Below are 21,168 nucleotides of genomic sequence, written 5' to 3'. Positions count from 1 at the left end.
ATGAGACAGATGTGTGTGTGATTGATTTCAAGTGGGAGGTAGGCAGTTTTGAAGAAGTTCTGAACCAGATCGTAGATATCTGTATTAATCGTATCCCAGTTCGACTGGAAGAAGAAAGGAGGGTAGCCGTCAGGACCTGGGGCTGCCTCCTTCTTGAGACTCTGAATGGCTTGATCTATTTCTTCCCTATTTGGGATGGCTAGCAGATCATGATTTTGCTCGTTAGTAATCACAGCGTTGAACAGGTTAAGAGTGTTAGGGTCTTCCTTGGGATTGATAGAAGTACTGATGTCTAGGAGGTGCTCAGTGATGGTGTTTTGGATCTCTTTGATATCATCCTGCCAATCTCCATTTTTATCTTTAATGGCGCTGATCTTATTAGTACGGTTACGTTGAATAGCTTGGGAGTGAAAGTATTTGGTGTTTTTATCTCCCAGAGTGATGAAGTCATTCCTAGACTTTTCCTTCCACAGACTTTCTTGTTGGGCGTAAAGATCTTCAAGCTTAATGTTCAGGTTGATGTAATCATCTTTCGTGGCACAATTTTGAAGTTTCTTGATGATCTGCTTAATATTGTTCTCAATGTTGCCGAATACCTTTTTGTTCCAGGAAGTGAGTTTTTTGCTAAGTTGCTTTAGATCTTGCTGAATATTGTTAGGGTTATTGGTATTTTTTAGGTTAGACCAGTTTTCAGCAATAAAACTGTGACATTCTGGGTGGGTCATCCAAGTTCGAATAAACTTGAAAGGTTTAGGACTAAACTGGTTGAGGTTTTTGTTATCCAGAAGGATAGGCGAATGGTCAGAACCCACTGCATCTAGATGGGTAACTCCTGACGACTGAAATTGTTGCAACCACTGAATGTTTGCTATAGCCCTGTCCAATCTTTCAGCAATAAAACTGTGACATTCTGGGTGGGTCATCCAAGTTCGAATAAACTTGAAAGGTTTAGGACTAAACTGGTTGAGGTTTTTGTTATCCAGAAGGATAGGCGAATGGTCAGAACCCACTGCATCTAGATGGGTAACTCCTGACGACTGAAATTGTTGCAACCACTGAATGTTTGCTATAGCCCTGTCCAATCTTTCTTGAATGAGACGCTCACCAAACTGCTTGTTACTCCACGTATACGGTTTACCTTGATAGCCCAGATCTAGTAAGCTAAGGTTGTTGATAATATCTAAGATCTTAGACATGTGGGAGTTGGAGACAACCGAACCCCCACTTTTCTCAAGGGGGTCAAGAATACAGTTCATATCTCCTATCACTACCCATGGATTGTCATCCTCCGGCTTGAGCTGATTAAGGGTTTTCCAAGGTTTAATTTTATGCTTGTGGTAAGGGGAACCATAGAAGCCAGTGATAATGATGGGAGTGGTCGAGTTGGCAATATTCATCTCCGCATGAATGATATTATTGTCAGAATACTTAATGTTGATGTTCAGGTGATGTTTCCAGTACATAGCTAGACCACCAGCTTTGTTGACCGGGTCAACAAAGTGACTGGCATAATTTTTACTTATGTGGATGTTTTTGTTCATAACGTTGGATTTGTTTTTTGTCTCCGAAAGGAAGACAATATCTGGATGGTTTTTCGTAATAAGGTTGTGAATATACTTTTTAGTGACGAAAGAGGAGGCTCCCCTCACATTCCAGCTTAAGATAGAAGGGCTATCTAAGGTAGGGGTGCTATTATTCATGATGGGTGCAAAGACAGAATAGGTCTGTCTCTCAACAGTGATAACAGGACAAAAGCCCAGAAAGCCTATACACAAAACTATATCCTCGCCGACGAATAAACCGCCAAAGAAAGCAAGAGACAAAACAGACAGATAATAACACAAGTGCAGAAGAGGTTTTGTGAACATGTAATGGGAGATAGAACACTAAACAGGAAGTAATTAGATAACTAATATTAACTAAAACAAAGTCAGGAACTGCTAGGATCTATTAGAAGATGATCATATAACACAGCAGTCAGAAAGATAACAAAACAGCCTACCAACTAATTGGTAAAGATCTTTCAACAAAAAACTAATTGGTAGAGACTAGAATAAATACAACGCTTACCCGATTATCTTATACTAGCCGGAGATAGAATACTGCTAAAAACAAAGGAGATACCTGGCTAAAATATCTAAAAACAGGAACATACATCACTACCAACACCTAAAGATATAACTAGATAACCCATATAACAAGATATAATAGCTTCGATTGAGAGAAAGAAAATACTATAAAGCGACCATTAAATAACCAATAGTCCAGAGAAGAGGATAAATTAAGACTAAAGAAAGAATTAAAGGAAGTTAAGCAAGTTGAACTAATAGAGAGATATTAGGTTATTAGGAAAGGTTGGCTTCTGTGAGTTACACTTAGCCGAAATATTAATTCACCTTACCAAAAAATTACACTTAGACGAAGAAGAGATTAGTGGGTATGCTATGGATTCCTGCTCAAGCCAGTGACAATAGGCGGTAGTAAAGAAATCCAATTTAAACCCATAAGCAGAGCATCACCTGAAAACTACTACCCAAACTACCACCACTGATAATACTAAGACAAAGGCAACTACTACCTTAATATTATGATGGAATCAAAAATTCTCTAAGAACGGAATTGAAAGCTAAGAGTTCACATGCAAGAACCAATTTAAGTGAAAAACAAAGATTAGTAACTTTAGGAAATCTGATACCAAAATTAGGGTTAAAAAGGAACTTCCCTGTTAACTACGATCAGGGACGATGGTAGTATTGATCGTTGATGTTTGCTTTGCTCGTGGTTGAACCCTTCGTTTGCTTGCTACTGCTCAAAGATGTGAACTTGATGATTAAATCCTCTCCCAAATTAGATCGAACCTTTTTTGCTACGAACAAGACCTTAGATGGAGATTCATTAGATTGGGTTTGATGTGAGGATCATGGTGGTTAGGTTAATCTGAGCTATATTGGAAGACTAGATGATGCAGTATTTGTTATCGGATTGTGAGATTTGGATTGGATTGGATGAAATTTTTTAGTGCAATCTAGGGTTAGGTTGAAAGAAGAAAGGGGAAAAAATCTCCTAAAGATGACGTCATCGGGACTCTCTCTCTCTCTTCTAAAAGAACCCGTTTAGGAACACGTCAGATATTGAGATACTCAGTAGATATTTTGAACCTACTCTAAATATGGTGATGGCGGCCATCCTCCTATGGGCCTCACGGCTAGCCCAACTATAGGCCCAACGGCCTAGAAGTTATATTATTATAAGTTTCCTATTTTATTATTTAGGGTTTCTATGTTTAGGAATATTAGCAATCAAGGAAAGTAATATTAGTAGTTATCTTGTTTCCCACTTTGAGTCTAATTAGGAAAGCATATTCTCTATATAAGAGAAGTTTAGTTTATCTTGTAAGACATTGAATTGAGTTATAAAAAATCCCTTCATTGCATCTTCTTTCTTTACAGTTATTTTAGTTTATCTTTAGTTATTTCTTCTCTCTCTTCTTAATTCTAGTAATGGATTCTAAAATTATTTCGCTTCCGCAACAATCTACATCAGCTGGTATCATGAGCCTTCAAAATCCTGAATTTTTTTTTCCAACAAATCATCCCGAGAGGAATAAGGTGTTCAAATCAAGACTTACAATCAATAAGAAGGTATGTGATTTCATCATCGATAATGGTAGTGAAGAAAACATGATTTCTCAACGACTTGTTAATGCCCTTCAACTACCTACAACTGAACACCCAAATCCTTACAAAGTTGGTTGGATTTCTAATCAAAAAGAATTATCGGTAAGAACCCAATGCACATTCCCGTTCTCCATTGGCTCTTATTATCGTGATTCAATTTGTTGTGACGTCGTCGATATGGATAATTGTCATCTTATTTTCGGAAGACCATGGATTTTTGACGTCGACGCCACATATTATTGTCGGGCAAATATATTCGAGTTTTCTTGGTCGAACCGTACCCTTAAACTATTACCGTTAACGGAGAAAACCGATCTCTCGGTTCAAACTCCCAACACGGAACTATCTTCTAATTATACACAACAACCGTCACCTTGTCAATACCAACCTTCACCACCACCTCCAGTATGTTATACACCATCACCTCCATCTTATTACTATCCAACAACAGAGCCACCACCGTATTCACCACCACTACCATCTTTTCTTGACAATTATCTTCAACTACAATCAACTATTTTGAGAGATTTAGGGTTTGATCATTCCAACGATACGTTCACTGAAGTAATACGTCAGCAATCTTCCTCGTTTACTTTAGCCTTCAATCAGGAAGAAGATGTGAGCAATTATTCAATTGATACAACTACTAGGACTGATGATATAAATCGATATGCTAGCATATTAACTAAAGAAGATGAACCCAATGATATTACAGAAAGAGTTGAAGATGATGACAACGAAGTAGTCGAAGTCGAAGTCGAAGAAGAAGAAGTTGAAGGAGTTGATTCCAACTATACAGAAGTAATAAAAGAGGGTGATTCCGTTGATATTAAACAAGAAGTTCACAACAATACTCTTTCACTGTCGGTGAAAGAAAAAGAAATCAATCAGCTTCTGAGTCTTATTATCAATGTTTTCCATAGTAACAAAGAGATCTTGCTTCGTGAACTAATTTGTAACTCTTCTGATGCGTTGGATAAGATCAGATTTGCAAGCTTGACAGATAAAAGCAAGCTGGGTACTCATCCTGAACCCGTCAGCAGAATCGTTCATGATAAAGTAAATAAGACTCTCTCGATCATTGATAGTCGAATCCGAATGACGAAAGTCGATTTGGTGAACAATTTGGAAATAATTGCGAAATCTGGAACGAAGGAATTCAGGGAGGCATTACAAGCAGGAGCAGATGTTAGTTCTTTCACGAATACTTCTCTTCACAACAATTCTTCAATTGAGAAAATTATAGGTACAGGGAAGATGCAGCCTACACCGATTTCTAGTTCAATGACATGCATAGATTTAGAAAATTCTCTTGCTGGCCATGGAAGTACAAAGAGTCCAGAATCTATTGTTGTTTGTGCTCTCAAAAAGTTAGCCGAGAAATACGACCACATGACTTCTAAAGATCACGGAGTTACTAGAGACTTTTGGACAGAGAAATTTGAAGCGCCCGTGTGGGGTGACCATTACATACGAGAAGGCCATAGGCGTAAAGGTAAACACATATTTCTTGGTCAATATGATAATAAGGAAAAGGCAACTCAAGCTTTTGACCATGTAGCTCTCAAATATGGGGGTTTTATTACTTTTAACACTTCTATCTCATGTGATAATGAGAGCAGGGATTCCTATACATCTAGTAAGAAGACATTTGAGGTAAACCTAGATAATGGAACATTGGAGGAATTGAAGAAGAGAGCTGCTACTGATAAGAATGATTTAGTAAAGGTGTTGTTTGAGACAACCCTTTTAACATCTGGGTTTAGTTTGGATGACACAAACACAATTGCTAGAAGAATTCATAGGATATTGAAACATGGGCTGCTTGATGAATGGAAAGCAAATCTGCAAGCGAATCAAGTCACTTTCGCTTCTGATTTTTCTGGTTATAGTCATGGTAGTTTTGTCAAGAAGGGCTTAGAGATTTTAGTGGCTACGAAGGAAAACAACATAGTTGAGTTAGATGAAGAGCATTACTCTTTTGTTCTCGATCTCTTATGTCGTTCGATGAGAATTACTTATGCATATGATCTTGTGAAAGAGATGTAGGGATTTATACCCTTATACTAGTGTTTATAGCGGAAATAAGACATCTAATGTCTACACTAGTATCCCCAGGATCACATGCAAAACTAGTAATTAATCTAATGGAGATAGTAGATTACCTTAATCGCTTTTCCCTCGAACTAGTTGAATTGATTGAAGAAGACCAAGAGCTTCAAGTGTAGCTCCTCTACTTGGGACACGAGCAATCAATTTGATCTCCCACCTTGTTGTATAGCTAGCACACCAATGGTGGTTGGAAAAGAAGAACACTTTCTTCTTTGACTAGATTGATAGTAATGGGAATTAGCTCACTTTCTCCTCTCTACTTGATGTGGTAGAGTAAGAAAGCTTAAAGAGAAATTCCACACATTATTCTCTGCCCTAAGAGTGTTTATATAGAACCCTAATAAGAATCCACCTCCTTTTAGGTTTCCTAAAACACCCTTTAGAATAAGATTTAGGGAAATAGTCGAAAATAGCAACTATTGGTATTTTCTCAATTCCCTAAGGATATGACGTCCAAACCCAGCCAAAATTGGCAGATTTAATGTTCATAACATAAGGAAACGTCCTTCCAAAAATCAGCCCAATCCGAGGCCTAAAAGTGCCCGAATCGGCCTAGGCCCAAAAACCCTGTTTTTGGCCTTTTTGTACTATCTTTGCCTAATTCTTTTTTAGGCCTATGAGATATGTTTATGGGACACTCCCATGATTATATCTCACTCTCACTAGTCATATCCTAGATCAATTTGTCACTCTTATGTGTAACCCATTGTAGGATCCGATCAAAGTTAGCCGCGAATTACTTCGTAATTCGACGATCGTAGTTGGTCTCTAGCTACAACTCTACGATCCCTAAATCAATCGGACTTGATGATCTTCCACATCAATTATCCTATCCGGCAAATTGTTCGCATTGTCACCTTGGTCGAAGGACATCTCCTTCAACTCCTTCAAACTCCCACTTGGACTTAGAACAAGTGCAATGCCTCGATTCCCGTGTCAATTTAGTATCCCATCTGATACGTCACGTCATTCAGACTTTCTTGATATCCGAGTACAACTGTAAAAGACAAACGATTAACTTTTAATCCGTTTGAGCGCGGCCACGCATTTTCAGTTGCTACTCATCAAGTGGCCTTGAGACACTTTGTACCTAATGTGATTAGGGTGACACATTCCATTCTTGCGCTCCCACTTAACTTCATGTCTATCCTGTCCTTCCCAGTATCCGTCTTTATAACCTCCTTTTACGGCGCGGCGTTTGACGGAACCAAAGTCGGACATTCCTTTCATAAGATGAGTGGAGCACTCATGTTTTGAGGAATCTCTCCAATTGTCTTTATGAGAAGTATTGACGTTCATCACGAGTGATGTACTTCTCATTTGAGGGTTATCCAGTGTATAAACCTTTTACACACCCACGTAGTCGAATAGAATATACTATTCCTATAGCCCATGAAACTGCGCTATCCCATCGACTCCCGTGCTAGTCTTCGTGAGTCATTGTTGTCCATGCAATGACCTGGACCTAGGTTTTTGATAATAAATATTCCAAGTTCACTTAATAGGGTTTCATTCATCAGATCACGTATCTGACAAACCTATTCGGAACGTTTTATTATCGATGGACTGTCGTTTAAATACTAAACCAAATTTAGACGACTGGTGAAATAACTTTTATTATTTCTGATAACGAGAGTTGTAAATCTAAGCCTCTTCCGTAAAACTCCTTTTACCCACTCAATTTTACTTTGTCGAGGTTTTAAAATTATACCTCATGCCTTAGACTGTGTATGAATCTCATACTATGTCTTAGGTGACAGTTTAGTTTGACTACCGTGGTAGTCGGTTTTAAACTTTGCTTATTATCAATTAATTTGAAGATTGCTAACTTCAACCTTGATAATATCTAGTAACTTTTACTAGAGTTAAGGCTTTTAATTCTTTGTGTAGTATTTGCAACAGTTTCCGGCTTAAACACTTTTAGCCTACTTTCCTTCCATGTCTGAAAGTTTGCTACGATGACATGTTCAATTTTTTGTACTACTTCATCCTTTAGCCTTCTAGAATGTACTAAGTAGTGTTTCGGTTTTCCAATCCGAATTCGGATGTTTAAATGCTAATCATGTCCAACATGATTGACTTTATGTTTTCGAACATAAATGTCTCTCTCATGCGTGCTAGCTCATCGGTGTCTTTTCAGACTCCGAGTTTTGCAACGCCCTCTGTCATGAGTTTTTGGGTCGAAATCTTTTAGACTTTCCGAGTCTTAGATTTTCTGTTTCGGATCTCAAGCATCTCAGCGTACTGAGTCTCTCTAATCCTATCATCCTTTTGATCTATGCTTATAGATCTTCAGATGCCCAAAATGGCATTTTATCCTTTTGTGTGTGGTCCTTTATTGAGTCAGTTCGTTACTGTTATACAACACCTTATGTCGTACTCAATCTTTTGTATGTACTCTGCATACGGACCCGGAAGGTTTGTTTACTCCCACTTACCTTCTTGAAATTTCGTGATTCAAGATTTTCTTCATTCCTCAGGAATCAAACTTCTTTGATTGCCTTTTGAATCGAAGATTCTAACTCTTGCGTGCTTTTAATCCGTCGATAGATTTCTGAAGCATGCTTGTGGACATAACTTGATTGGAAGAATCTTTATTCTTCTTGTCTCGTTTCGGGAAACATGAATGTTTCCATCCTTCTCAGTTTTCTATTTTGGAAAACCAATTTAGGTCTTCTGTTGACTTAAATTATCAAGCTTCATGTCTTGACGAGATATGGATTCCACGATGATTTTGGCTTCTAGCCAAAATCTAGAGTCAGTTTCCGTTTCTGCGCAGGTCTTTTATCTCTTCAGAAATAACCTTTATTTTCTGTGTCTTTGAGATTTTATTTTGACCTTTCAGGGCTTTTGAACAACAACTTGGAGTTTATCTCAACTACTTTGAGATATACCTTTAGAGACACTTTCACTCGCTTTGAGAGTTCTCCTGCGAATGACATTCGCATTTGTGCGGTGGGTTTACAAGATCATATCTTTAACCTTTCCTTTTCCAAGGAGTCGCAGTTTGTTGCTCTTGGTCGAATTTAATCGTCTTGTACAAGTTTCATGATTGTTCTTCATGATCCTCCATGATTTTTCTCATGATCGAATTAAATCGACTTGTACTTTTCTCCCACTTATTCTTGTAATAATTAGTGTTTTCTTCTCTTGATTGGTTATGGAAGAAGCCCAAATTTCTTTCAAAAAGAAATTGCGTCAGATATTAGCTAGTTTTGTACAAATTTAGCTTTAGACGGAATTTTGGTAGTTTTGTGAGAAGCTATGTCTAGACTAATGGATTTTGGAGGATAGAGTTTGATTCGTGTTCTTCATCTTAATCCTTTTGGACACTCCAAATATGGATAGGTTAGAAGTACGTTTGAAGATCAATCTCTGTTTCCGACTCAAGGCTTTCTTTCTTGTCAGTTTGATTCATGTTTTGGTTATAGTGGACTTGTTGTCCTCATCCCTTTCCGATTGGGATGAACCTATCTTATAGGTTTTTGACCAAGTTTAGAATCTTTTGGTATAGTTTGTTAAATTTAGCACTTATTAACATCTCAATCTAGAAATAAAGTTCTTTATTCATTCTCCATAATACTTAGTACAGAGATGATGTTAAAAAACTAGAAAAACGATTAATCTAGAATAGTGCCTAAAGTAGACTTCGATCCCTTTCAGCATCCTTAGCAGTCGAGGCTTCTGCTCCCTCTAGGATCTTGTCTTCCTTAGCCAAATACTCAGTTCCCAGTTGCACCTGTCCATTCACAATGATAGGGCCATTTTAGGTATCACTTACCAAAGTTTGGGAATTTTACAGTATTTGATAAGTTAACTGTTTATACCTGAATTGGAAGCCACTATTCCATTCTTTTTGTCCTCCAAGAACTTAGGGCAGTTTCTTTTCCAGTGGCCCTTGCCATCACAGTAGAAACATTTGGTGTCAGGAGGAGGACCTTTGTCTTTAGGTTTGGCAACTCGTTTGCCTTTTCCTTTTGACGCGGTTTTCTTCTTCTGTTTTCCACCTTTCTTGAACCCTTTGTCCTTTTGTACCATAAGAACGTCCTTCTTAGTCTCCACTATAGCGACGTCCTTTTCGGCTGTTAGAAGCATAGAATGAAGTTCCTGCAACGTTTTATCCCATCCATTCATGTTGTAGTTCATTTTAAACTGATGAAAACCACTATAGAGGGAGTGAAGGATAGTGTCGGTAGCCGTCTGTTGGCTATAAGGGAAACCTAGTTTAGCCAGCTTGCCCGTGAGCCTGATCATTTGACGAACATGAGGCCCAACTGGTTTTCCCTTTTCAAGGCGCATGTCCATAATTGCTTTAGAGGTTTCAAACCTCTCCAATCTCGACTGTTTCTGGAACATTTCCCGAAGTTGTCGCATCATGGAGTAAGCATCCATGTCTATGAACTGCTCTTGCAGAGTCGGTTCCATGGTTGCTAGCATTAAGCAAGTTACAGGCTCTGCCTTTTTCCGCACACTCCTTTCTTCATCTATCTCTTCTTTAGTCGAATTATCATCCAATACAGGAATTGGAGTTTCTAGTACATATTGCTTTCCTTCCATCCTGAGAACTATTCCCAGGTTCCTTTCCCATTCAAGGAAGTTGTGCTCATTCATCTTCTCCTTGTCGAGAAGTGAGCGGAAGTTGAAAATATCTTTTGTCATCTTTGAACTACATAAAAGAAATGGCAAAGTTTTAAAACTCGTTATCGTTTTTGAAAAACTTAGTTTTCCCACATTATTCAATAAAAATCGTCCCCGATTGAATAAGTGATTCCAAGACCCCAGTTCTTCGGAGTAAAGCGGACGAAGGCCCTACCCTTTGACTCCGTCGTTCCGGGTGAGTGAACTACTTCACTGATCATACCTTATGACTCTTGGTTGATAGATTTCATTAATGAATGACTAATCTATCCTTTTGCCTCGAGTATCCAAGACTCTCTTGCTGATCTCGTTGAGTAGAACCATTTAGACGTGTAGGCCTCTTCTATAGACCTACCCGCATTGTCCCAAGGTAGAGGAGGTACTCTGCGAAGGCCGACCCACCTTCCTCGAACAAGGGCGCAACGAGTGTCTTAATCTGGATAGGCGATTACTCAAGATTACGTTTTGGGGACTTTTACGCTAGTCTGGCGTTTGTTATAGTGAACTATTTAGCCTAACTAACACCCACGACATAAAGCGTAAAAAGTAAGTAAATGCGCGCGAGAAAGTAAATCAGGCAGACATGGATCCTAGTATGGCCCCTAACCTAGAAGATCTAATCTCCTTTGGTTTTCTTCTTGTTTCGCCTTTTGGTTCGTCTTAGATCGCCATCTTTGAACCTCCATTGATTTCTCCCACTCGACTTTGAATTTCATCCTCGAGTTTCTTCAATGGACTTATAGACCCTTAAACTCTAATTACAAGACTCTAACGATTCGCAGATCGTATAAACTAGAAATTAAAATTAATTACAAAGCATGCACCCATCCGTGTTTAAAACAAGAATAAAGAAATAAATCTATGGCCATACTAGTTTCCCGCATTCTCATCACATGCAATCATATAATATATCAAGGCTAAGAACTATATATGCATGATTATCTTGGGAGATACTTTTGTTGACATCACATGTCACATTACGGACCTTAAGTCTAAATTTGAAGAATTCAACTAATGGTGCGTTCCGATTTTATCTTTTATGATTTCTAAAATCAACTTTAAGAAAAACTCCGTTTTGGGCTCGAGAAAGCCCGGGTCAATTTCGGAAAAAATATTGGTTCGATTCTTAATGATTTCATAAATCAATTTAAAGAGAAATCCGTTTTGGGCCCTTGGATGGCCCGGATTGATTTTGGAATTATTTGGTTGGAATCGGAAGAAATTTTGGCAAAAACTCCCACTCGAATGATGGTCCCTTTTTGTGGTCCGAAAAGCCTCGAAAAAGCCCGGGACAAGTCCTAGACAAGTCCCGGCCCAAGCCCAAAAAGGGCTCGGACAAGGTCCGGACTTAGCACGGCCCATAGGGCCGGCATGTCCTGGCCGAGGCCTATCAAGGCCTGGTCTCGTCCTGGCCGGAGCCAGGACGCTAGTCCATGTACCAGACGCGTCCTAGACGTGTCTGGTGCTGGACCGGACCAGCACTAGGTGTCTCAGACTAGTCCGAGACACCCAGAACCTTCCAGACGCGTCTCCAAGACGCGTCTGGTCGAGAGCTCTGGACGCGTCTCAGACGCGTCCAGGAAGCTACCAGTGCAGCTTCTGGTCGCGTCCTAGACGCTTCCGAGCTGTTCTGGACGTGTCTCCAAGGCGCGTCCAGATGCTTCCATTACAGCTGGTGGTCGAGTCCTAGGCTCGACCTGGACGCGTCTCCAAGACGCGTCCCAGCTGCTCTGGATGCGTCCTAGACGCGACCAGTGGCAATCTGGTTGCAGCTGCTGGACGCATATCCTGGACGTGTCTCAGCAGCTGCTCTGGACGCGTCCAGTGGACGCGACCAGCAGCTTCCTGGCCGGACACTAGGGTTTCTAAAACCCTAGTTTCCAAATTTTTTTTTTTTTTGTTGTGCAAATCTTATTTGCTAACTTCCAATTTTAAAACTCTTTCTAAATTTTGAAATCTTTTAGAACACTTCTAAAATTTTACAAAACTTGTAGAAACTTTTAAAAATTTCCAAATTTTGTTTTGAGAGTTTCCTAAAACTCAAAACACTTCTTTTAGAACACTTCTAAAATTCTAAATTTTTGTTTTTCAAAAGTTTCCAAAACTTAAAAACAACTCTTAATCAAACCAATTTTGGATCAAAGTCTAGGTTTTTGAAATTTTCAAAGAACAATTTTGAAATCAATTTTGAAAAATCTTTGAATCCAATTCAAAATTAATCAAATTTTATGTTTTAAAATCTTTTTAAACATAACTATCAATTTAATCAAGCATGGATTAGTTTGAAATTCAATCAAATTGAGACTTTTAAAAGACTTTTAATCATCAATTTGATTCTCAATTTGAAATTCATTGAGTCCCATTCAATAATATCAAATTGTGAGTTTAAATAATTTTAAAACACTTTTAAAATACTTTTATAAACTTAATTTATCAAACTATCAATCATATCTAATATGAACTAGTTCGATTCTTAGCAAAAACTAGTTCATTGCAAGAGGCTCTGACGCCACTGTAGGGATTTATACCCTTATACTAGTGTTTATAGCGGAAATAAAACATCTAATGTCTACACTAGTATCCCCAGGATCACATGCAAAACTAGTAATTAATCTAATGGAGATAGTAGATTACCTTAATCGCTTTTCCCTCGAACTAGTTGAATTGATTGAAGAAGACCAAGAGCTTCAAGTGTAGCTCCTCTACTTGGGACACGAGCAATCAATTTGATCTCCCACCTTGTTGTATAGCTAGCACACCAATGGTGGTTGGAAAAGAAGAACACCTTCTTCTTTGACTAGATTGATAATAATGGGAATTAGCTCACTTTCTCCTCTCTACTTGATGTGATAGAGTAAGAAAGCTTAGAGAGAAATTCCACACATTATTCTCTGCCCTAAGAGTGTTTATATAGAACCCTAATAAGAATCCACCTCCTTTTAGGTTTCCTAAAACACCCTTTAGAATAAGATTTAGGGAAATAGTCGAAAATAGCAACTATTGGTATTTTCTCAATTCCCTAAGGAGATGACGTCCAAACCCAGCCAAAATTGGCAGATTTAATGTTCATAACATAAGGAAACGTCCCTCCAAAAATCAGCCCAATCCGAGGCCTAAAAGTGCCCGAATCGGCCTAGGCCCAAAAACCCTGTTTTTGGCCTTTTTGTACTATCTTTGCCTAATTCCTTTTTAGGCCTATGAGATATGTTTATGGGACACTCCCATGATTATATCTCACTCCCACTAGTCATATCCTAGATCAATTTGTCACTCTTATGTGTAACCCATTGTAGGATCCGATCGAAGTTAGCCGCGAATTACTTCGTAGTTCGACGATCGTAGTTGGTCTCTAGCTACAACTCTACGATCCCTAAATCAATCGGACTTGATGATCTTCCACATCAATTATCCTATCCGACAAATTGTTCGCATTGTCACCTTGGTCGAAGGACATCTCCTTCAACTCCTTCAAGAGATTGGTGTAGACGTTGATGCCCATCACTTGTTCGATAAATTATTCCTTCAAGTTCTTAACACGACAACTTATGATAGAGTTTTGGTTTATAAACTTCACCATGATGAACGTGGGAAGATGATTCAAGTTGTTATTGAAAGGAAAGATACAGAAAGAGTGATAAAGTGGTTGCCGAAATTCAGAGTTGATTTTTCCATAACGATTAATCTGGTGTTTTTCATCGAATTACTAGATGACGGAAGATGTAGAAATTTGTTAGAAGTTTGTTTCTTCCAATTGATTTTGCAGGATCTTTCGCATCATGAGTTTTGGATTTTAGTTGGTGATGTGATCCTTATTTGTCTTCTTCCAATTTCCGACAAATCTCGCGCAAAGTGGGAACTAAGGATTGCCTTCAAAATCGTCGTCAATGACACCTTCCACATCGCTGATATATATCCGTATTACCTGGGCGATCTGCTTTATGACAACACCAACTTGGGGGCAAGTTGTTCCGCAACGGGGGAGTATGATGGCGGCCATCCTCCTATGGGTCTCACGGCTAGCCCAACTATAGGCCCAACAGCCTAGAAGTTATATTATTATAAGTTTCCTATTTTATTATTTAGGGTTTCTATGTTTAGGAATATTAGCAATCAAGGAAAGTAATATTAGTAGTTATCTTGTTTCCCACTTTGAGTCTAATTAGGAAAGCATATTCTCTATATAAGAGAAGTTCAGTTTATCTTGTAAGACATTGAATTGAGTTATAAAAAATCCCTTGATTGCATCTTCTTTCTTTACAGTTATTTTAGTTTATCTTTAGTTATTTCTTCTCTCTCTTCTTAATTCTAGTAATGGATTCTAAAATTATTTCGCTTCCGCAACAATCTACATCATATGGGTTGACATCTAATCCAAGTTGCAGCCGGGGAAATATTTCTAAAATTTTTGGCTTGCGAGTTGCGACGTTTCTAATTTTTATTTTGGAGAGAGAGAGAAAGAGAGAGTTAGAGGTGGCTGAGTGTGGAGATTTTAGTAAGTTACACAATAATCTTGTTCTCCATTTATAGTGAAAATTATTGCATCATTGTTGTTCGTAAAGAAGGCCTCACCAACCAAACTACGTAAATCTCTTTTATTAAACTAGTTAGTTGCTTTCGTTATTACTTTTCTAAACTGATTTGTTCTTCGTTGTAAATATGACCAAAAAGTTGAGATATTTAAGAGCTTATACATAGTGATTGATTTGAACTTTACAGTTGTCTTGACTCCATTAAACGTCAAGCAAGTCAAGCAAAAAAAAAAGTCAAGCAAAAAAACAAGTTAAGTGAAAAGACAAGAGTAAAAAGAAATTTCTATTTTAATGCCCTAAAGTTGTTGAATCTTCTATGAATACGGGTCAATATCTAATTCAATTTGCAATCCGAAAGATAGTTTTAAATATTTAAGCTCGGAGCATTAATTGATGTTTGTCCTAGTCTTATAAAGAATTGTTATCATTATAACTCTGGTATCTAGTTTTTGATTTTAAAGAGAGATAATTAGAGCTGATTAAGTGTGAGGATTTTAATAAATTTGCACAGTGATATTGTTTTTTCATTTGTAATGAAAATCATAGCATCATTGTCCCTTGTAGAGAGAAGGTCTCGACAACCAAACTACATGAATTTTTATTGTATTATGTTTATTTATTTACCTTTATTATTATTTTTCTAATTTAATTGTTTTTTGCAGTACATGACCACAAAATTAGGATATTAAGAGCTTGTATAGTGAGTGATTTGAAAAGACTCCGTGGCCCCATTTTAACGTCAAGTAAAAAACAAGTCCAGCGGAAAAAAACAAGTCAACCAAAAGGACAAAAAATGTCCAAAAGAAGAAATTTCTTCTAACCAATACCCCTAACCATCCATGAAAGATTAGGAAATGCAATCTCCGTTCTTAAGGCCTATTTAAGGTCCAACCAGATAAACACCACTGTACCTATGTATCTACTACTATCTCATATAAAATCTCTCAACTTAAATTATGGATGTATGTGAAGTAAAAGGAGAATGGTAAAAGTAGAAGGTCATCACTAAACAATCTCCCTGTTTATTCTGTTATAATAGTTATTAAAACATTAATTTCAATCACAATTATTGATTCAACTGTTCAAAAATGTTGATGTTGTAAAAAGAACAAGTCAAACAAAAAAAAAAAGTCAAGCCAAAGGACAAGAAATGTCGAAAAGAAATTTCTTCTAATCAATATGGTCCGTAAAGTTGTGGACGAAAATGTAGTAAGCGGGTCAAGCCGAGAAAAGCGAATTTTCAGAATTAACAAAAGAAAAATCTAAAAGAATCACAAGAAGAATGGTCTTCTAACGAGAATCCACTCTCTCTCTCTATATAAATATATAGGTTAAGGATTCTTGAGAACAGGAGCATAAACAAAAATGAGTCCAGTAAATATGGTTGCTGTAGAGCACTCATCAACGTTGCTTCTACCCATCTTAATATTACTACTAGTACTGATGATGATCACCACCACAGAGCCTGGGTGCATAAAAGAATGCAACAATATTAGCATTCCCTACCCATTTGGCATGGGCGAAGATTGTTATCATCATGAACCTAATTATGGTTTCCAACCGTTTAACTTAAGTTGCAATTACTCTTACTTTCCCCCAAGGCTGTTGTCTGGTAATATAGAGGTCACAAACATATCAGTGGACGGGGACTTAAGAGTAAAACTACCCATAGGCACTGCTTGTAATCGTCATGTTGGAGAGACCTGGGCCAGAATTGTCAAATTCACATTCTCCGATACTAAAAACGAGTTCTATGGTATCGGTTGCAACAATACTGCCAAATATACAGTTGAGGGAGGAAGTTTAGTAGGTAATAGTGTCACAGGATGTGTGCCTACTTGTAAGAATATAGATGATATAGTGGATGATGGAACTTGCTCGGGCATTGGTTGTTGCAAGACCTCCATTCCGAAAGGCATCCAGAGATATGATGTCACCATTATTCAAGGCGATGGAAGTAAGGATAAGAATTCGGGTATATGTAATACGGCATTTATAGTTGAAAAAAATTGGTTCCATTTTACAAAATCATATATGAAGGGATTTAATGAAGACGGTGATACGTATGCTCCTGTCATATTGAGTTGGACTATTGGGAACGAGACATGCGATCAAGTTATAAAAAACTTATCTAGCTATGCGTGTGGGACGAATACCTTTTGCGACGAGCTAGACGATCAAGGAGGTGCTCCTAGTTATCGCTGCAAGTGCACAAGCGGATATGAAGGTAATCCATACCTTATGAGTTCTCCAGATAGTTGTCAAGGTAATCGTCATATTCATCTCTAATATCAACTTAATTTTGAGAATAATTACGATTATGAGGAGATTGTAATTATCACAATTTTTCTCCTCAGATATTAATGAATGCAAATATATATGTAAAGAAGAATGGAAAATCTGCTCAAACACAGTGGGTAACTACACATGTTCCTGCCGAGATGGTTATCTCAGGGAGAACGTGTTAAACCAATTTACATTTAATTGCTCTCTCCCACCGACGCCTCCAATTCCAACTAGTTTTACAAACAAAACGAGGTCTCCAACTACTCCAATAATTATAGGTAAGTGATTGTGTAATATGGAGTATATTAGAAAGAAAGTCGTTTTATGACACAAAACAAAAGAATTATCCCTCTTTATAGGGTTTCACTGAAGAAGTACTCTGAAGTTGGAGGAAGTTTCCTACTTCCAAAAACACTTTGTATCATTTGTGTTATTGGTGCCTCTACGCTTCTTTGACTGTGGTAAATATATTTTGACCACTTCGGTTACTATAGACTCCAAATAAACCAAAATAAAAAACAACCCAAGATATTGTTCTGTTAAGATAAACATGAATTAGTCCCAAAAAGTTGTGGTTTGGTTGTTGAATGCAAATGTTGATTGATAAACATGAATTACCATTCTATGCAGGTAGTTGTGTAGCCTTGATAGTCTTACTTGTGAGCAGCTTTTGGTCATATTTGTGGTATATGAAGATAAAATTACTCAAGGTTAGAGACAAATTTTTTATGCAAAATGGAGGTTTGATGTTGCAACAACTCCTTCATGAACGAGAAGAAGTATCCGAAGATAATAGGAGTGGCACAAATGGTAGAAGTAGTAAGTCAATTGCGAAAATATTTTCTACTGAAGAACTAAACAAAGCCACCAACAATTACGACGAGACTCAAATTCTTGGTCAAGGAGGATATGGTACCGTTTATAAAGGAGTCTTGTCTAACAGAGAAGTTGTGGCTATTAAGAAATCAAAAGTGATTGACAGAACTCAAATTGACCAATTTATAAACGAAGTGGTTGTTTTATCACAAATCAACCATAGAAATGTGGTTCGTCTGTTGGGTTGTTGTCTAGAATCTGAAGTTCCCTTACTAGTTTATGAGTTTATTACAAATGGAACTCTGTTTGAACATCTACACGACAATAATGAGAAAAAAGTACCAAATCTTTTATGGAATGACCGCTTAAGGGTAGCGGCAGAGGTGGCAGGAGCACTTGCATACTTACATTCGGATGCTTCCGTACCTATAATTCATAGAGACATTAAGTCAAGTAATATACTCTTAGACGATGATTATAAAGCTAAAGTATCAGATTTCGGAGCATCAAGATTAGTCCCTTTCGATCAAACATTATTGAATACGGCAGTTCAAGGAACTTTTGGGTACATGGACCCAGAATACTTTCTTACGGGACAACTAACAGAGAAAAGTGATGTTTATAGTTTCGGAGTTCTACTTGCAGAACTACTCACTGGGGAAAAGGCAGTTTCTCTCGCTAGACATCAAGATCACTGTAGCTTAGCTAATTATTTCCTCTCTTCTATGAGAGAAAGTCGGTTGTTTCATATCGCCGACCATAAGTTTGCGAGTAATGAAAATGATGAGCAACAATATCAAGTGGAACAAGTTGCAGAACTAACAAAGAGATGCTTAAGTATAAAAGGAGAAAGTAGACCTAAAATGAAAGAAGCATTTATTGTGTTGGATGGACTGATGAAAAGGTCTTTCAATCATAAGAGGGCTTTCGACGAGCTCATAGGAAATGATGATGAAGAAGAGAAGATTTACTTGTTAGAAGAAGGAAGATCCGAATTATCTTACGTTGGTAGTACTAATAATACAGTTGGTGACGCTGAAGCAATGGTTTCTTTAGAAATTGGCGGCCGTTAGTATTTCATTGTAATGTATTACTAGCGTGGCATTCTTACCTTATCCCCCTTAATCTTAAACTGATCTTTTCTTTTTGGTTGAATTTTCAAATTCTAGTTTGCTTTCCATATCTGTGAGTGGTCCATCTCATGAGAAATTAATCTTATGTTTTAGAAATTCTTCCATATTCATTCAAGAAGAGAGGTATCTGTAAACTCAGAGGAATCAATTTCTTAACTAGATCTTTTCAGATTTTTCTTTTGTTTCTCTAAAAACCGGAAGAGAACTTCTGAATCTCTCTAAAAAAAAATGAAGTTTCTGTAAAATAGATGGCTTATTCAACTTGGGTCCCACTCATTTTGATCGAGTTATGTTTTTTTTGTTGAACTAGCTTTCATAGATTAAATAACAACGTTATTACAATATTTATTAACTAAAATATAAAGTACATTCTTCCACTCTTTACTCGCGTTTTTCTTCCTTGCCCATTTAGCTAAACTGTCTGTGCTGGAATTGAGTTATCTTTTCGTATACTTGAATTTCACCACTTCGAATTCTTTTCTGCTTTCTCGAATTCTCCGGATGTGGATTAAAGATTCCCAGTGTAACGTGTGATGTTTATTGTGAAGATGTTTGATGAGATTGATATTGTCGCTTTCTACAATTATATTCTTGAGTTGATTAGCTTTCGCCCATTCGAGGCCGAATAAGATTGCCATCGCCTCTCCTTCTTCACTGTTTCTGGCTCTAGTGGATTTTACTTTCGCTTTTATGAATTTCGATTCTGCATTGTGAATAATCAAGCTAATTCCCACATTGGATGTTATATTAGTAAAAGATGCATCAACATTCACCTTAATAAAATTCTGGGGCGGGGGTTGCCATTTCTCACTAGAAGTATGTTTGATTTTCTCCTATTTCATATTGATTTTTGGGAAGTTTTCGATCATTCTGATTATTTTATTCAGGTCATTGATTTCATATTGAAAACAGTGGTCACACCTCACTTTCCATAAAATCCATAAAATGGTCGAAAAGTGAATATTATCTCTGGTGTAGCAAAGATGAATATGATTTTCCCAAGAGAAGATCCAGTCAGATATGGACGTAATATTTTCAGATATGATATTGTAGTTAAACCAGATGTTTTTAGCCAAAGCGCAGTGTAAAAGAGCATGTTCAATGGATTCTATACTAGTGCAGTTGGGACAAATGGTATTATTGTCGATTTATTTTCCGATTCTTTCCCTAACAGGGATAGCTTTGGTGCAGATTTTCCAGATGAACATTTTGATGCGCGAAACGGTCGGGAGAGACCAGATGAAATTCCAGTTCTGGTTGTTAGGGTTGTGAGTACTGTTATTATTGCTGAGGTGCTGATACATGGAAGCAACCGTGAATTTACCCGATTTGGTAAGTTTTCATTTGAGCTGGTCCTTACCTTTGCTGTTCACCGGGATAGTTTTGATAAGATTCTGAGTATTAACGTCGAAGTTGGCTCTGAGCACTTCATTATTCCAGTTGTTGTTCGAGATAAGTTGAGTTACTTTGGTAAGATCGGATTGATTGTTGTTCTGAATAGTTCCATTGATTTCAGGAATCCAATTGTCAGTCCAGATGTTAATGTCATTACCCGATTGCACTTCCCAAGTTGATAGATCATCAAGAAGGCTATAGTGCTTTCTGATTGTGATCATGAAGGAGTTCCATCTCTCCACGGGAATGGGATTTGGTCCGAGTTGGCAGGCCACGTTAGCTATCGGGTCTAATTCAACCGGCCAACTCGGGTCAAACAACATTTCCCAAAGAGATAGCTTTAATTTATTGTTTTATATAGTGGCTAAAAGTTATTTTATTTTTATTTTTTTATTTAATTGCTTCTTCTACTTCTCTCTTAGGGGGGGGGGGGTATTGGATTGGGACTTTCGCGGACATTTGAGAGTCCGCGAAAGTCCGAGGCATTCAAATTCAGACATTTAAGAGTCTACGAAAGTCCGAGGCATTCAAATCCAGACATTTGAGAGTCCACGAAAGTCTGAGGCATTCAAATCCAGACAT

At 37.7% G+C, this 21,168-nt stretch overlaps 1 protein-coding gene across 2 annotated transcripts; it reads left to right on the top strand.

Annotated features, from left to right (window-relative positions):
- Nucleotides 1-16,223: 16,223 nt before the first annotated feature.
- LOC147564858 (wall-associated receptor kinase 5-like) lies at nucleotides 16,224-19,473 on the top strand. Of its 2 annotated transcripts, none has more exons than XM_086650660.1 (3): nucleotides 16,224-17,183; nucleotides 17,314-17,520; nucleotides 17,873-19,461. In XM_086650660.1, the coding sequence occupies exons 1-3, from the start codon at nucleotides 16,322-16,324 to the stop codon at nucleotides 19,129-19,131; spliced, it is 2,328 nt and encodes a 775-aa protein (XP_086506786.1). In that variant the 5' UTR covers nucleotides 16,224-16,321; the 3' UTR covers nucleotides 19,132-19,461. The 2 variants fall into 2 exon arrangements, with proteins under 2 accessions (XP_086506786.1, XP_086506780.1); XM_086650654.1 differs by having other exon boundaries at nucleotides 16,241-17,222; nucleotides 17,873-19,473.
- Nucleotides 19,474-21,168: the final 1,695 nt, after the last annotated feature.

The sequence above is a fragment of the Eschscholzia californica genome, unplaced genomic scaffold (genome assembly GCF_041429995.1).
Source record: "Eschscholzia californica isolate CP2 unplaced genomic scaffold, dmEscCali1.0.p SCAF_1, whole genome shotgun sequence".
Lineage (NCBI taxonomy): Eukaryota > Viridiplantae > Streptophyta > Magnoliopsida > Ranunculales > Papaveraceae > Eschscholzia > Eschscholzia californica.
Note: the sequence above shows the minus strand (reverse complement) of the source record. Positions and strands in the feature narration are given on the sequence as shown.

Coding starts and splice junctions, on each gene's coding strand:
- LOC147564858 (XM_086650654.1), top strand. CDS start 16,322: ATGAGTCCAGTAAATATGGTTGCTGTAGAGCACTCATCAACGTTGCTT. Junction 17,223..17,313: donor TTCTCCAGATAGTTGTCAAG/GTAATCGTCATA, acceptor TTTTCTCCTCAG/ATATTAATGAATGCAAATAT. Junction 17,521..17,872: donor AACTACTCCAATAATTATAG/GTAAGTGATTGT, acceptor CATTCTATGCAG/GTAGTTGTGTAGCCTTGATA.